The sequence below is a fragment of the Garra rufa genome, chromosome 21 (genome assembly GCF_049309525.1).
Source record: "Garra rufa chromosome 21, GarRuf1.0, whole genome shotgun sequence".
NCBI lineage: Eukaryota > Metazoa > Chordata > Actinopteri > Cypriniformes > Cyprinidae > Garra > Garra rufa.
Window position 1 is genome coordinate 33,561,818 of NC_133381.1, and position 18,258 is coordinate 33,580,075.

The 18,258-nt window shown below is 34.7% G+C and overlaps 1 protein-coding gene across 11 annotated transcripts in view; it reads left to right on the forward strand.

Annotated features, from left to right (window-relative positions):
- Positions 1-18,258, forward strand: part of dnmt3ab (DNA (cytosine-5-)-methyltransferase 3 alpha b) — a 111,047-nt gene that overhangs the window by 15,687 nt on the left and 77,102 nt on the right. For 9 of the 11 annotated variants that reach the window (XM_073826529.1, XM_073826528.1, XM_073826530.1 and 6 more), the window contains exons 4-6: positions 4,519-4,858; positions 17,008-17,054; positions 17,518-17,664. In XM_073826529.1, coding sequence (XP_073682630.1) covers positions 4,519-4,858; positions 17,008-17,054; positions 17,518-17,664 — 534 coding nt within the window. The remainder of the gene's footprint in view (positions 1-4,518; positions 4,859-17,007; positions 17,055-17,517; positions 17,665-18,258) is intronic. The other 2 variants (XM_073826537.1, XM_073826538.1) reach the window with 1 other exon arrangement.

Below are 18,258 nucleotides of genomic sequence, written 5' to 3' on the forward strand. Positions count from 1 at the left end.
CCTCCAGATTTGAGGTGTTCATGTCTGTGCTTGTTGCGTTTAATTCTCAGAGTTAATGGTTTGTTCAAATCCCTAACAGTAACTATATGCAACAGTAATAGTGATGCTAAGGGACAGTAATACTCTTCAGGGGTCTTCAAAACATTTTTCTCACAGCGCCAACTGGCTCTCCTCAGACAAATGGACAACATTCCTCCCATACCACCGCCCCTCTGTAATGTCGAATGAAAAAGAAGCAAACGGAAAGAATAAACACTAAGAAAGCAAAAACCCAGAATCCAGCATTTGTGGGCGGCACAATGCTGCAACCCTGCTTTTACTCAAATTTTCCGGAGTCACCCAGTCTTGCTAGAACAAGTTAGATCATCCAAGGTATGCCATTGAACAACTTAACTGTTTTAAATCTACTGTCATCATTGCGACAAAAGACAGCGACATAAACGCTCCTGATAGAGAAGGAACAATCCAGCAGCTGTTTGGGAGATTATGTCTTTCCTCTCACTAGAGTAGAGTAACGGTTGTGTTGTGTCAGATCACTGTTCGATCTCTCTTTCATGAGAATGGCTTTGACATCCCGAAGCAGCGAGGCGAAAGTGCAGCTGCTGCTCTAAAGAGAAATGCCACTGTCAGATTGGCGATTCAACTCTCTGCGGGCTTTCAGTCTGTTTGTCTCTGTATCGCCAGCCTCTCGTGTCACTCTGGCTTCCTGCGCACATTCTAAGCAGGTGGTTGGATCCAATCAGTGATGCATGTCAAGGTTGTAGTTTAATGACTGTACAGGATGTATAGTCATTTAGTGCAGGGCGTTTGTGTAGAGATAGCTTGAGATCTTCTATACACTGCCATTCAAAGAAAAAAGTTTTATCCTTCAAGGATGCATAAAATTGATCAAAAGAGACATTTATAGTATATGTTTCAAATACATGTAGGCACTATGAAATGCATTTAATTTTTTCACCAATTCTGTTTTATTTAGCTTTTTTGTGGATTCCACTTTTTTCCATTAAAAATTTATTTGTTTTAATGGTTCGATTAAGAAATATTAACTACAACGCATGTCTAATTCTTTGAAATCATGAAACGTACAGAGTTTAACAAGAATTTATTGAAAGCTAAGAATTTATTGAAATTGCTCAAATTTATTCTTACCAAAATCAGTTTTTCATTAATTTGTTGGATACCTTTTGAATGTTTTTATTAAAAGCATCTCTAAAACATGTATTTGATAAAAAAATTATTATTAGTAAAAATATTTAGCAATATTACTGTTTTTAATGTATTTTTTATTTACATTTTTTTTTTAGTTTCACCAAAATTCATTTAGATTTTTCCAGATTCTGCTTTTTTCTTTTAAAAAATGTCAATGGTTTCATTACATTTTAATAATTAAGAGCATTTCTAATTTATTTATTTTATTCAAAAAAAGGCACCACTAATGTCGTCCATATGAATTTTGTGCTTAATTTCAAGTGTTTTAAAGATATTTCACAGAACAAATAAGTCCTCAAATCTGCCCTTTGGTGAGCTTTATCTGTTGTTACCAGATTATCAAGTGTAAAACAAATGAGTGTGTTGGGAGCAATACATTTTTTTATGATGTTGTTAAACAAGAACTAAAAAATAATAAAAAAATGTTTTCCATTAAGAGAAAAGAAAATGAAAACCATAAGCTGATAACAAGAAAAATATAAGATAACTAAAAAAAAAACATTTGAAGTTTAAAATATGATACATATATATAAAAATTACAAAAGCACATAAAAAATACTAAAACCTAAATGAAAATTAAAACCTGAAATATAGGAATAACAATTAATTCAAAATATTAATAAATAGTATGTAAATAATACTAAAAAACACACATTTAGATAATCAGATTTATGAAAAATAAGACCCAAAAGATTGATTTTTTTTGTATAATTCTGACATAATTTCTTCTAATAAAGGCAGACAAATACATCAGAGGACTTGAAATGAGCCACTTTTATAATAATAGTGTAGTTTATAAAGCTTTAAAGCTCTACTCTCCATGCCCATACTGCAGTAGTATTAGAAGTAGATTGTTATTGTGCTATTCTGTGTTTCTTTGTTGACAGGTGCATAGAAAGATTGTACACACATTACCCTTAATATGTAGGAAGAGCTTCCGTGTCTTCTTTGTTTCAGATTAGATTAGATGGTTCAGATAGGTAGTTTAGATGTCAACACAAGGACGTCGGAAATGGCCTTCTACCGAGCAGACGAAAGACGAGGCCTAGACTGCAAATGAAAGATTTGACTTTTTACTGCAAATTGGGTCTTCCTTTTTAATTTGTGCTCTGTGATTCATAACCATTTTGAAGTAAGTAAAGGTATGTGACTGTTATTATCATGAGCCCTTCTGGAAATGCGGTTTATATTAAAAGAGGGGGTGTTTTAATGACAGTTTATTAAAATTCTCATCCTCTACCTTGTTACAGTGGTGTTATAAGATGATGAAATTCTCAAAGATTTCAGCATTTTCTGCAGTGTTAGCACTGGCACTGAATCTACAACGACACGGGAAAAAAAACGGCATTTAATTGCGTCGTCTTCGTGCAAGCAAAACGTAAACATACAGAGCAAACAGTGGCTGATTCATGAATGAATGATGCTTTTAATAAATCATTTAAATGACTCACAAGATTTGAATGATACAATTAATTACTATTTGCTTAAGATATCATGGTGGTTGTTGAAAAGGGCTGGGTTTTGACACAAATTTGATCTACGATTCGATTTGATTCTGACTCACAAGCTTTTCATTCGATTTCTGATTGATTCAATTCAATATAGATTTTTTTTGGATACAGTACATACCAAATGCTGTAAAATATACATGAGAGTCAGTCGGTACTACATTTCTATAATATTAAAGGTTGAAATGTAACTGATTTATATACAAACGCTTAAATAACAATTTGTTTTTGTAATAATAAAGTTACAATTACATAATTATATTCTTACTCCAATTATTTTTTTGAAATATAAACAAATGAATAAAAGTCACAAAAACTTGACAGATTTATTCAAACATTAACTAAACATTGAAGAAAATTAAAGTTTATAATAAATATGTTATATAGTGCATACATTTAGCAAAATGCTCCTATCTGTAGTTCGTTTTTCTAGCTGTTTAATGAGTTTATGGTCACCAAATATGTTTTTTCTGAGGTAAATGTGATTAGGTTACGTAACATTGTTTACAAGATGTTGCAGTTGAAGTCAAAAGTTCAGAACAAATGTTAACTAAATAACTAAATAAGAGGGATCATACAAAATGCATGTTATTTTTTTATTTAGTAATGACCTGAATAATATATTTTACATAAAAGACGTTTACATAATAGTCCACAGAAAAAATAATAGTTGAATTTATAAAAATTACCCTGTTCAAAAGTTTACATACACTTGATTCCTAATGAACTGTTTTATTATTTTTGTTTTGTTTTGTTTAGTGATAGTTGTTCATGAGTCTCTTGTTTGTCCTGAACAGTTAAACTGCCCGTGGTTCTTCAGAAAAGTTCTTCAGGTCCCACAAATTCTGTGGTTTTTCAGCATGTTTGTGTATTTAAACCCTTTCCAACAATGACTCTGTGATTTTTAGATCCATCTTTTCACACTGAGAACAACTAAGGTACTCATATGCAACTATTACAGAAGGTTCAAACACTCACTGATGCTCCAGAAGGAAACATGATGCATAAAGAGCCAGGGGTGAAAACTTTTGAATGGAATGAGGATGTGTACATTTTTCTTATTTTGCCTAAATATCATATATTTTTTTCAATAAGTACTGCCCTTCAGAAGCTACAAAATATATTTACATATATTTAATATATTTACTTTCTCTTTCTATACCTTCAGACTTTCATTCATGTTTAATTCGTGCTAAAACTGGTATTAAAGCTGAGGAGATGATCAGAATGATCATTAAACAGCGCCAAAACAGCATTTATTGTTTGAATATTATAATAAAATGGACTGAATTTGAAATCTGAGACTTCGTTTTATATGAAAAGTACCGAAGCACAAAGCTTATTCCGATTCATTGGATAGGAGGCACGCTAAAATATTTGTTCATTAACTGAAAACATTCTAGACTAATCAATTCTTGGGATTTAAGAATCGATATTGTTTCGTAAAAAATGAGAATCGATTGAAATCAAGAAATCTGTAAATCTTAATGGTTATTTGATTAAAGACAAACATAAAAATGGTACTTCAAATATATTCAAATATTCAACAGTGTGTAAGTGAAGTGTATCTTTATTAAAATATATGTTTTTGCATGTTGACATTGGTACAGTAATGAAGCTTATAATCATAAAAAGAGGATTGTTATGGTAAATTTGGTTTGTTGTGTGTTGAGGGCAAATTTAATTAAAATATTGAATCTATTGCACTGTAGGGAGTTGCTATTGTTTATCAGAGCTTCTGATTAATAATATGTTGTAGATGCATGACCGTCCAATCCAATTATGTAATTTTCTGCCGCAGGTGGAGTGTCACAGGCCAGTGGACAAGCTGGTGGGCGTGGCTAAGCAGCACAAAGGGGTGGAGCTCCAGTCATCTTTGCAGTCTCAGAATGGAGACGTTGAGAGGCATGAGAACAAATCGTGTGAAGGTCGCCACCCCACGCTGGACAAGAATGCTGCGGAAAACGGGCTCCCAAGCCAGTCGGGCTGCCGGGCCGGGTCGGCCTCTGATTCAAGCCTGAGCCCATCCCTGGAGAACGGATTTGTCTCCAGCCAGGACTCAGAGAAGTACGACGAGGAGACGCTGCCAACTCTGCCTCGCAAGAAACGGGGGAGACGGAAACTGGAGCGGCCGACTAAATGTGAGTTATGCTCAACCTTCCTTAGCATCGTGTTTCACAGCTGTCTGCTCACTGAGCCACTCGTGGGCCCGAGGCCAAGAACGTGTCATCGTGATGGTTAAAAAAAAAATGCAGTATTTAGTCACTTAACAAGTGGGATTGTAAAATGGTTTTGGAGGCTTTGCTGGTACTATTGACTTGAAGGACAAATAATTATTGTTAAGTGAGAACATAAATATGTAAATCAGGGTAATTATGCTCCCAAAAATCAAATTTGCAAACAAAAGGCACCAGCCTCCCACAACGTGTACAGAAGCGATTTGGCAAGATTCTCTCTCCAGCAGCGTTTCATATAGGATTTCGTTTTTCCAATGGGGGCACCAACCACCCCTGTCACATATACATATTTTCCAAATTTATGTTTGGATTTTTTAGCTCAATTTATCACTGCAAAACTGTTCTGAATGTTTTTGAATGTCTTTTTACTCAGTGTAAGCCAGTAGTCCGTAGTCACACCAATTTAAGTTTTACTAAGCATACAAATTTAAGCTTTTGAATTGAATTTAATGTAATAATTTAAATAAAATAAAGAATTTAAGAATAAATTCTTACTTTTATTTATTTAATTCTTATTTAATAAATTATTTACTTTGTATTTTATTATTTTAATATTGAAATGTAAGCCGTACAAAACACTCTCTGAACATCTAGAACTAGTATTTTTTTAACGAATACATAAGCAAGTGATAAAATACATAAGGCTTCAATTAATACCAGTGCTTTAAAAGTTAACAAATGCAATTACATTCATATTTTATGCTATATTTTTTGTTATTAATGTCAATATTCTACTCTTTAGAATTTCTGAAAATTGATCAGAACCTTCAAATCTGATTGAAACTGAGCAGCATCTACACAAAAATAGAAAATAATAATTACACGTGCCTACTATTTTATTTTATTATTTTATTAACATTATTTAGCATTATTATATATCATATTTGACATTTAGCATTGTTTATATATTTAAATAGTATTTTTATTTTATTAACATTATTTAAAATATATAATTTTTTATTAGGAAAATGTTATGCGATGAACTACTAATGTTTGGTATTGCTTTAAAAAAGTGAGTGAGTATTCTAACTAATTCAGTGTGATTCAGAAAAAAATCCTTAATTCCTAAAAAAACAAATCAAGCGATTTGTTTGTAAATTAAATTGTAAATTTGTGTTCTGTCAAAAAGTGCGTAGATAGGGGCCTATGAAATAGATTTTAGTTTTTTCCCCCAAATTAGTTTTTTTTTCCCTTTCATTTTTCTGTATTCTTTTTTTTATCTGTTTTAAATGTTCAATTATTTAATAGTAAAATTATATATTATTAATAAAGCATGTCTAATTAATTAAAATCATAAAACTTGCACAATTTAACAGCAATTTACTACTGTTAACAAAATTTTAATTTTTATGCCCTGTGAAATACATTACATTTTTACCAAATTCTGTTTTCCAGTAATTTTCTGAATTTCATTTGAATGGTTTAATTAAATTTAACAATCAAAAGCATCTGTAAATAATAGATTTTATTAAAAAAAACATATTATTATTTTATTTCTATATATTATTTATTTATTTATTTATTTTAGAAATACTGTGTTTATTTACGTTTTTCTGATAAATAATTTCTGGTAAATAATTGTTATGCTAAATATTCCTTAAAAATAATGTTTTATTAATAATTTCATTATTAGTATTAGTACTATCAATACATTAAGTCATATATTTATGTCACAGTTTCTTCAAGTTAAACCAAACTTTAATTTTGACGGGTTGCTGTGAAGAAGTTTGCTCAAAAGAAATGTTAAAATGCTCATGAAGTGACTCTCAGAGCAGTTTTAGAGGTTATATTTATATGTTCATGAGGCGCAGAGGCTGAAAACACTGCAAACGTCATTTGTGCTTCAGTGTGTGTGTAGTAAACGAAAGCAAGCGTCTTTGCCATTCATTCAGAGACACATAGAATATGCAGGATTCATATTTAAATAGTCTTTTTGTGGCTTTATATTTTTATATTAACTTTGTGATGTTCTGACTGGATTCTGCGATTCCGTCCGGGTTTTCTGCATCATGAAATTCATAGGGCCCTAAATAGAAAGCTGTGTTGGCTATTAGTTGTCAGTATATTATCACATAGCACCTGTTTTTTTTATTTTTCATTTCATCACTTACTACAATTCACAAGCTCACAGCTCTTCTAAAATATGTGTTTATTTTTTGCCTTGACACTTCATGTTCATCAGCGTTTCTAAGATGCTCCTGAATAGCACTGCGCTCCAGTATGATGGCGATGCCAATTATCAGACCTGTCTCTCTCTTCTTCTCTCTCTCCCCATATTGTGGGGTCAGGTATTGACCTTGATGAGAGCAGTGAAGGCTGGGTAGACAGAGCCATGTCTCTCCTGGAAGCCTGCCTTGATTGGGTGCAGTGCACGGAGAGACAGCAGGTCTGTGTTGTGGCCATTCTCTCAGTGGGGGCCGTGCCAGGTGCATGGCACGATGCCCAGGGCACTTACACGCTGATCCTGCATCAGTCTCCCTTAACCCACTTTATGGTGACAGACGCCAACTTGTAGACCTATGTAAAATGCTATAAAGTCTAGAAAGTCCATTTATAATGCTTGGAAATCTAGTAAAACGTCAAATACCAAATAATCAAAGTGCTAACAATGCTGTTGTCACAGCATGGGTCAAACAAAGATGAGGGGAGGTGGATTTCAGTGCAACAGAATGTTGATTTACAAAAATAAAGAAAGGAAAGCTGATAAAGGTGACTTTATTTCTTCAGTGGAACAGTTTATTGGTTGAAACTGTGATACTTGGTGAAGTCAATGGCTACCGTCACTTTGACAGTCAAAAAAGGCATAGTAAACAACACAAAATTATTATTCTTGGCTCCTGACAATAAAGTAATTAAAGTGAATGAACTAGTCTTAATCAACTCATTTTGGTGCTTAGCTCAGCAGTTCTTTGGTCTGAGTCAGAACTGTATTCCCAGTTCAGTGTAATGTTGGCGTAACTGCTTGAATGAGTTGTCAGAAACTGGTATCATAGAATCATATACGCCGGTATATTGGCTCATTTTGAGTCAGAGTGACTGTCCGGCGCATCAGAAAGTAAGTTTTGATTGAGTGACTGTGTTCGACTCGAGCTGCGTTTCAGAAAGTTCAGTTCAATTTGGTATATTGGATCATCATTCATCATTTTGTTTGCCTGAGGCAACATTACAGGTAATAATGTTGTGAATTATATTCAGTTTCTTGTGTAGACCTCAACAGTAGCCACAGATATTAATTTCGTTTTGCCTGATATGCTTTTTGACTTTTAAATTGACGGTAGCCATTGACTTGCATTTTATTTATCACCAAAGACTATGGTTTTAGCTAAAAATGTTCTACTGAAAAAAAGGCACCTAAATCTTAGATGGCCTGAGGCTAAGCAAATATACAGCAAATTTTCATTTTTGCGTGAACTCTCCCTTTAACGGCTCTTTCGCCCACATATGTCCTGTAGGGTGTCCCATTTGTCATTTTCGGTTTCAGAAGGGTGTTCACAAACTCCCATCTTTGTGGTCGCTATGTGCCCTTAAAGGCATAGTTCATCCAAAAATGAAAATTACCCCATGATTTACTCACCTTCAGGCCAACTTTTTTCTTCAGACGAATACAATCAGAGTTATGTTAAGGCTTTTTCAAGCTTTATATTGGCAGTAAATGGCTGTTGAGATTTGATTTTGAAGTCCAATAAAGTGCATCCATCCATCATAAAAAGGGCTCCACATGGCTTTAGGGGCTTATTAAAGGGCTTCTGAAGTGAATTGATGCATTTGCATAAGAAAAACATCCACATTAAAGACTTTATAAACTGTAATCTCTAGCTTCCGCGAACTGCCGTGCACATGCTCCCGAGAGAGTGCCGTTCCAGCTAGAGGTTTTCTTGGGTCCCTAAATCCGGACCCGACCCAAATCACTTCCTACCCATACCCGACGTGCATAAATAATTTTTTTTTAAGAAATGCCTGAGACAGACCCATTAAAATTAGACCAGAGTCCGACTTGATGACATTTAGGCTATTTTCTAACCCGACTGGACTGAAAAGTAAACAGCATTGACATGTGCAGCCCCTCAGTCAGTCAGAAAAAATCCTGATGTCCTGCTGACTGATTTGGCCGCTGCTCCATTACTTTCATTTATTTATTTACTTATTTGTGACCCTGGACCACAAAACCAGTCATAAGGGTCAATTTTTGAAATTGAGATTTATACATCATCTGAAAGCTGAAAACATAAGCTTTCCAGTGATGTATGGTTTGTTAGGACAATATTCTATTCTATTCTATTCTATATATAATAACTATTTGAAAATCTAGAATCTGAGGGTGCAAAAAAGTTCTTAGCAATGCATATTACTAATCAGAAATTCAGTTTTGATATATTTATGGTAGGAAATTTACAGTCTTCATGGAACATGATCTTTGCTTAATATCCTAATGATTTTTGGCATAAAGGAAAAATCGATAATTTTGACCCATACAATGTATTTTTGTCTATTGCTACAAATATACCCACATTTATTATTACTTTATATTTTTGCCTGCCTGAAAGATACATGTTATTTATGAGTTCGGCTTTCAATTGTGACAAATATGAAAAAAAAAGGTGATAAAAATAGTTTGATAAAAATGTAATCAACAGCCTAATAAATCATGGATTCGCTAGTGTTGTCTGCAGCGTTATTGACCTCATCTTGCACCTTTTATGATGTATGGACTTATAAATCTCAACAGCCATTCACTGCAATTATAAAGCTTGGAAGAGCCAGGAAAATTTCATTTTTTTAGTGAACTATCCCTTTAATGCAGCCTTTTTTTTAAGGTTCTCACTACAAACTTCACAGCAGACAATTATCAGTCCAATTGGAAAAGTGTAGACCCTAGGGTGTAATAGTTATCAAATATCTTTATAAGCAAAATGGACATTGCAGCTGTAATGTACCCCTAGATAAATCTGAAGCAAATCATTTAGGAGACTGTGAATCAGAATGTTTAAACTTTTCATATCGGTAAATTGCCAGAACGAATTTACCGGCATTTAGGAAAAGGTCCTGTTCACACATGATCTCTTAACGGCAATTACCAGTAATTCGCCAGTAAAGACTGTATGTGTGAAAGAGCTTAAAGATCCCTTTAGTGTTTCAGGCCTAGAGTATTGATTGATTGTATACAGTTGTTCAATTCTAGAGGCATAAAGAGGTGTAACTCTTGGGTCCCGATTAGTGTGTTGCCTAGCTTAGTAGAAAACCAACAGCAAAGCTGCCTTAAAGTCTCTGCCTCTGTTTGCCAGACTTCATTAACCCAACACTAATGCTAATCAATACTAATCACTAAAAGATTATTCCAGCTAGAAGCTGTTTGCCAATCATTAATTCAATCCCACCAAAGATTTTATTAAGTCATGAACTCTGTATAGAGTCAAAAAGATCTTTGATTGATTGACAGAGAATGGCAAATGCGGCAGTACCTGTGTCATTCTTATACTTCTACCTAGAGGGCATAGGAGGGATTTCAGTCCAGTGAAGGGGAAATGAACGCTCTGAACACGCAGGCTGGCATGTGCTCAAACTGGCACGCTGGAGGCTCGATGGGCACAGCGTGCCAACCCCGCTCACAAACCCAGTGACCTTGGCAGTCTCAGCGAATTGAACCCCTTCCTCACCGGACAGACAGGGTTGCTTATTCTCGTCGGGCGACTGAGAAAAGAGGAAGAGACAGAAAGATGCGGCGAGAGAGGATTTGCGCATGCTATAAATGTGAAGAGGACTCGCGGGTCAAGGCCTTTTGTTTTGGCTGGGTGTGTGTGGTACTTCACTGGCAGGCTTTTGATGGCTCTTGTGAAGAAAACAAGCTCTCAGGTTTTGCCCACGGCCTCTCGACGCTCAAGTGTTGTGATGTGGCTGGGTGATGGAGCTTTGATAGACTTCAAACAGATCTTCCTCAGGCTAGTGGGTTATTAAAATGGGTGCTGTCTACTTCTTTTGGCTTCATGTCAGTATAGAGACATCATGAATATGCCGTGACAGATTGCCTGTAAGCCTGGTCTAAATCCCACTGATCTACTTATACAAAGTTGTCCTGTTCGTCATTCATACTTAACAATTATCAAAATGGGGTATTTAGGATTCTTTCATGCACTTTTAAAAGGTTCTTCCGTGCCTTTAGGCATATGTTAGAAAAGTGCTCTCAAAATGCAGTTTAATAAGTAGTTATTTTTTTTTTATTTTGTTATTTTTTATTCTTTTTTTTTTAATTCTGTTGTCACATTGACACTCTGCAGATGTTTGAGTTGGTCTGATGCATTAGCAGACGTCCATTCAAATTAAAATGTTTATCGCACAGAATTTTTGCACCAAATATTCATCTTGGTGTGAATAGGTTTATATTATATATATAAGTAATTTAATTTAATTTAGCAGCACATGATAGGAATCAAGTCAAAAATAGCCTGCTCTATTCCATTGTTCCAAAAGAGTAAATAAATAAATAAATGAATATTAATAAAATACAAATAAAAATGTTTATTTGCACCAAATATTCATCTTGGTGTAACAGGTCTTTATTTAAAAAAAAAAGCTAATTATTTAATTTTATTTTATTTAACAGCATATATGATAATAATCAACTAGCAAAAAATGCTAAATATTCCAATTTAATTTTATTTAATTTAGCAGCATATATGATAATAATCAACTTAAAACTAGTCTGCTTTATTTCATTGTTCGAAAATAGTAAGTAAATAAAAAATGTATATATATATATATATATATATATATATATATATATATATATATATATATATATATATGAGTGGTGGGCCGTTATCGGCGTTAACGTGCTGCGTTAACGTGAGACTCATATCACGCGATAAAAAAAATATCGCCGTTAATCTATTCTCAAAGTTGGGTTGGGAGCTGGGTCTAAACTACGAAAGATATGATGACTTTCACTTTGATATTTTAGCGCGGATGACGTATATCTAGTTGAATTGCACTGTATGGGGCGAGAACAAGTCTTCAACTTCTGTGAAATGACCACAAATGAGACGCGCAGACATGGATGCAGTTATGAAGCCGCTTCAGGGCAGGTGCGTGCATTGCTGTACCCTTTTTACTGGGGCACTTGCCCCAGTGAAAATCTGCTGTGTCCCAGTAAAATCTCAAGTTTGAGTTATAATTTACTTTGGTAATCCCGAAATAAAGACATTAAACTATATGCAACAACTGAATTGACGCTTCTAAAAGCAACGCAGTTTATTGGAAGATGAACGCAGGCTATCCATACCCGCGCGCCTGTATATTTTACTGGAACGCGCACGTCGTACAGCCTTTTGCGCAGAAGTACTTGGTTACACAAGTTTGTATAGTTAATTGTGTTGTAAATGCAATTGTCAAGCAGTTTGTAATGCATTTTGGAAACAGGAGATGAGCGCCTGATCTAATGCGCCACCTGGCTTGAGAAACCCGTTCTCAAAGACTTACTTTTAGTCATTATTTGGGTAGCACACATATTCAGCAGAATTCAAATTAGCCATTTTAATCTAGATTAATCTAGATTAATTTCAAGATTTAATCTAGATTAATCTAGATTAAAAAAATTAATCTATGCCCACCACTAATATATATATATATATATATATATATATATATATATATGGACCACAAAACCAGTCATAAGGTTAAATTTTACAAAACTGAGATGTATATATCATATGAAAGCTCAATAAATAAGCTTTCTATTGATGTATGGTTTGTTAGGATAGGACAATATTCTGGAATCTGAGGGTGCGAAAAAATCCAAATACTGAGAAAATCACCTTTAAAGTTCTCAAAATTAAGTTCTTACAAATGCATATTACTAATCAAAAATGACATTTTGATATATTTATAGTAGGAATTTTACAAAAAATCTTCATGGAACATGATCTTTACTTAATTTCCTAATGATTTTTGGCATAAAAGAACTTAAAATGTACTTAAAATGCAACACAGCAACCAGTGATGTCTATCTAAATGTGTATGGCTGTATAGCTGGTGTGTTTTTATTTTAATTTATTTTATTTTATTTATTTATTTTTTAAACAATGTAGAGTAGGCTATTTTTAACTTGATTATAAAAAAAATATTCTAAAATAAATAAATAAAATAAAATAAAGTGGCCAAAGATGTGTCTAGCTGAATTTGTATGGCTGTATAGGTGGTGTATTTTATTTTATTTTATTTATTTATTTTAATTTATTATTTTATTTTATTACATTATTTCAATTTTGCTTATGTGCACTTTTTCTGATGTTATTCAGTTTGTTCCCTCAGAATCAAACCCTTGACCTTGGCCTTGTTTACACTTGTTCTGCTGTTTAAACCAGAGGAATGCTTGTCGGTTTTGCAGCAGGCTGTTTTTGCAGCTTACAGTTAATAGATGCACTCAGGAGGAAGTTGTCATTTTTTAACACAACACTTTCATTTGAAAGTTAGATTTTTCATGATGCACATCACAACTGATATTGCAGTGAACGTTTAAGAACTGACATTTAGCAAATAAACATAAAAAGACATCTCCTTAATTTCTCGTTCTTCTAACTTGCAGAGTTCAAGCTAATCTATTTTTACCTTTCACAACTCTGCAGTAGCACCAGCACTAGCACTTTGATGTGGGAAAGACTGTAATGGCGAACGTTACTTTGTTCTGAATATCATGCTAAAGTTGAGCTTCAAGCAAAAAGGAAAAGTTTTAGAAAATAAACTATTATCTGCACATAAGCAGGAAAGTATCTTCCAAAGGCTTTTGAGGGGCCATGTTTTTATTGATGCTGTAGTGGAATTGTGGGTGTGTTTTTAGAAAGCTTTGTTGAGCTCTCAGTAATCTTGTCTTCCTCAACCTCTAGTTAGAAGGGAGTTTAAGTACTCCTGAATCATGAATCATCCTGATAGCCCTGCTAATGTTTCAGGTCACTGGTAATCGTAGCCTCTGGCTAACCTCGACTTAACCTGTTGAACCCAGCCAAGACAAAGCTGTTTAGGCATGAACTACATCCTTTTGTATGTGGAGACGTCAGGAGTATAAATCAATGCCAGGGCAAAAAAGGAGTCCGAACTTTGGGAATTTTGGGAGGATTCATTGTGGCGCTGTGGAATGTGCGCAAGATGAATGGCGTCAGATGAGTACCGAGAAAGTATGAGTGTTGGTTATAAAGTAAAATTATTCCATTATAGTAGTCAGCTACTGTTTTTTTTTATTTTTTATATTATATTATAGATTGCAATGGTACTACTTTACTGTTCAGACTGACTTTATTAAATCTGCTCAATTTTTTTGAATGAAAATGGTGTACTATTCTTACATCAGCTTTTGATTGAACACGTTTCTTAGGGATGTTTAACAGCTAAATAGAGCACAATGGAATAGAGCAGGCTATTTTTAACTTTAACACCTCATCTAAAACACAAAATACTTCTGCCTGTACCGTTAAAAAAGGTGTGAGACACAAAACAAAGGGCAAAGATGCCTATCGGAATGTATATGGCTATGTAAGCCGCGTGCAGCGCAGCTTTTCAAAGAGGACGGGGCCGTCCCCAATGCAATAAGGTGAAGATGATAAATCTACTATGTTAATGAGTAAGTAGTTTCAGTTTTGCTATTTCAGTATTGCATTCCGATTGAGCCTACAGGGAACGATTTATGTGTAGCGCAGAGTATAATCTTAGATTTGATGCTTTTGGAAATACTGCTATCCTTAATTGATTTTAAAAGCAGTAGTCGACCGATACTAATGTCTAGAGCAGGTTGGCTGATAAAATGCCATATGAATGAGCACTTATTTCATACAATGATACAATCTTAAAGTAACTTAAAATTTTAAAGGAATAGTTCATCCCAAATATATTCTGTCATTAGTTACTCACCCTCTTGTTGTTCCAATCCTATAAGAACTTTGTTCATCTTTGGAACACAAATTAAGATATTTTTATTAGGGATGCACAATATTATCGGACCGATATTGAAATCGGCCAATAGTGACTTTTAATGTAAATATCGGCATTGGCCCGATATGATAAATTATGCCGATATGTCTTGCCGATATGAGGAATAACTCAGGTCAGTTAGGTCAAGTCAGCAGTGTGGTTATTCTTGAAGCAAAGTTTTGCCTGAATGATGATTAGATTAACTGTTTTGGATTGCTGCATTTAATCTGAGAATTATTCTCATATTAATTTAATTATTCTCGAGAATGCATTTAATCTGAGTACAAAATGATGCATTTGGTATGTGATAGAGTAAACAGTAATAGCCCCCCAGGTCCTAATGCCCCTTCATTAAGGAGCCTATATCTAATAAAATGAAAGTAAAATACACAAATAATATGTAGACTATGTTTCTGATTAAATAAAGCAGTAATTGATGTCATAAAATCATGAGTATGTTTTGATTTAAAGGTCAGAAGCTATAGCTTAGCATCACAAACATGACACTTGTTTATTATGAGCTCTAAAGTATTTTCAGATCTCTTTTGCTTTAGACCATCTACAAATGTTAAATCTTAAAGTTAAATGTTATGGTTACCGCTGCATTTTTCAGAGAGAGAAAAATGCAGAGATTGATATATAGTTTATTTATAGTTATTTCCAAAGCTTCAATGTACTGTCATTATAAAATAACTTAATTATTGTTAATTTAATTCTAACAAATAAGTTCTTGTTAAAAACTAACCAAGTGTAAAATTATTTGCTTATAATTTTCGCACAGGAGAGTCTTGGTGTTGTTTCCAAACAAAAGGAAATGTATCGGTATCGGCATTGGTTATCGGCCAAAATTATTTGAAAAATATCGGCAGATTGGATATAGGCAAAAATATTTTTGATTAAATATGAGAGCTTTCTGACCCTGCATAGACAGCAATGCAACTACATTCAAACACCAGAAAGGTAGTAAGGACATAGTTAAAATAGTCCATATGACATCAGTGGTTCAACTTGAATTTTATGAAGCTACGAGAATACTTTTTGTGCACAAAGAAAACAAAAATAATGACTTTTCCATGTCAGTCTTTGAAGTGGTTCACCAGCATACACGATGCATGCGGAGCATGTGGAGCTGCTGAAACAGGAGCCGGCATTTGGAGAAGAAATTGTTGAATAAAGTCATTATTTTTGTTTTCTTTGTGCACGAAAAGTATGTCACATGGACTATTTTAACAACGTCCTTAGTACCTTTCTGGGCCTTGAATGTGTCAGTTGCATTTCTTTCTATGCAGGGTCAGAAAGCTTGGAGTTCATCAAAAATATCCTAATTTGTGTTCCTAAGATGAACGAAGGTCTTATGGGTTTGGAACAACTTTAGGAGTCATAAATGACAGAATTTCCATTTATACCTATTTCCAACTATACCTTTAAATGTTTATTTTTGTATGTACATGTTGATTGTTGCATAAACAAATCTTCACACTTTGGTTGCCATGCACATGTTTATGTAGATGTTTATGACAGCTTTTGACAGATTTGAATTCACAAACCAAAATAATAGCCAATTATAACACAGTACAGATACACTGGATCTAGAAGTGTCATGCTAAGCAGAAACATGCATTATTCTTAGTTGTATTTTTTAAATGGTAATATTTTCGTGTCACACACAAAGAAACAATCATGCTATCTGTACAGTTAGTGCATATTGCCCTGTGGCAATTTTCACAGTACGTATTTAGTAACCCAACAAGTTTTTTTGATAGTGATTGACTGACATTAATACTCTAAAGTTCTCCAAGACTTTAATTTCGTAACACAAAGCCCTCAAGCTAAAATGGTCCGTCTTCCTGCTGCTTTTGGCTTCTCAGCTCTTTATTTAAACTCTTTTACAAGTAAAAAATGTTTCACACAAATGAGAATTGTTTATTTTCTCTCAAAGCTATTTTACGCTTGCTCTTCCACATAAAAGCCTTGTTGATGCAAAAATATCACTGAAGCCTCATACTGCAGATTGATGAAGACAGATTTCTATTGCGACAAATCCGGACTGTCAGTAACATTTCAGGTAATCGCTTGTTCTTGTGGCTGTTTCCCTCTAGACGTGGAGCACAAGGAGGACGAGGGTGGAGACTCTGGAAAGAATGAGGTAAAACTGTCTTCCTGTTGTGCGCCTGTCTGTGATATATGTGTGTACGTTTGGGTGTTTCGATCTGTTTTCCGTTAATCTCTCAAGATCTCCGAAGGAAGATGACATTAACGTGGAACCTGTTTTTCCAGCCACTTGATTATGAAAGAAATGGTACCCTGATGGTGAAATATCAAATACACTTGGTCCTCTGCTTAAAAACAACGGTCTCTGTTCTTCACGAACTGTGGGATCCGTCGGGCCGCTCGAACGCTCTCTGTACCGATAAGTACCTTTAGTTTGAGAGTCCCCCACCAGCCCGTTTGCGAAACGCTACAAAATCATTCGCAGACAAACCACCTACTTCCTTCCTTCATTCATTTAGGATCGCACAGATAGATAAGCACAGTAAAACAGAGAGAGAAAAAGTCGTTAATTTTTTTCTTTTCCTTTTTTTTTTTTTTGCTTTTGTCCATTTAAACAGGGAGCTCGAGGGAGGCTCCGTGGGGGAGTGGGCTGGGAAGTCAGCCTCCGTCAAAGACCCATGCCCAGAGTAACTTTCCAGGCCGGTGACCCTTATTACATTAGCAAGAGGACCAGGGAGGAATTGCTGGCCAAGTGGAAGTTGGAGGTGAGTACCACTGCTCGCCTCTGTCCCAGAGGAAGTGTGATAGGGAGCCTGTCAGCATTTGTATAATAGCAGGAACGCCAGGGCGACAGTAAACTCTGCGAAATCCAAGTGTATTTGATGAGTCATTTGATCTCGCATGAAGGTACCATTTATTTCAACGTCTAGCTGGCTTCTTCTCACACTGAAAATCCACTTGTTTTTCTCGTTATGATCATACACAGGCATATTCATTATGAATGCAGTGGCCAATCAGAGGCATTATCCATGGATAGGTTTTTTTTTTGTTTGGTTATGAGTCAAGTTTTTTTTAGGGGTTCAAGCATGTAGCACTGATACCCTATTGCAATTTTAGAATGGCCAAGGATCAGCGTTTTCTACCTAAAATTGATCTCTACCAAACCAGAAGTCGTAGAGACTTGAAACCTGGAGGGATGGTAGTACTCACACCCTCTACAACGTCACCAAGTCTCGGCCCAATTGGCCTGACGAGGGCGCTACAGCCATATATCATATATACATATATATGCATTATATCTAGGGCTGTCGCGGTTAAAGAATTTCCCTTGTGGTAATTTTGAGTGGCTCAATAGCGCG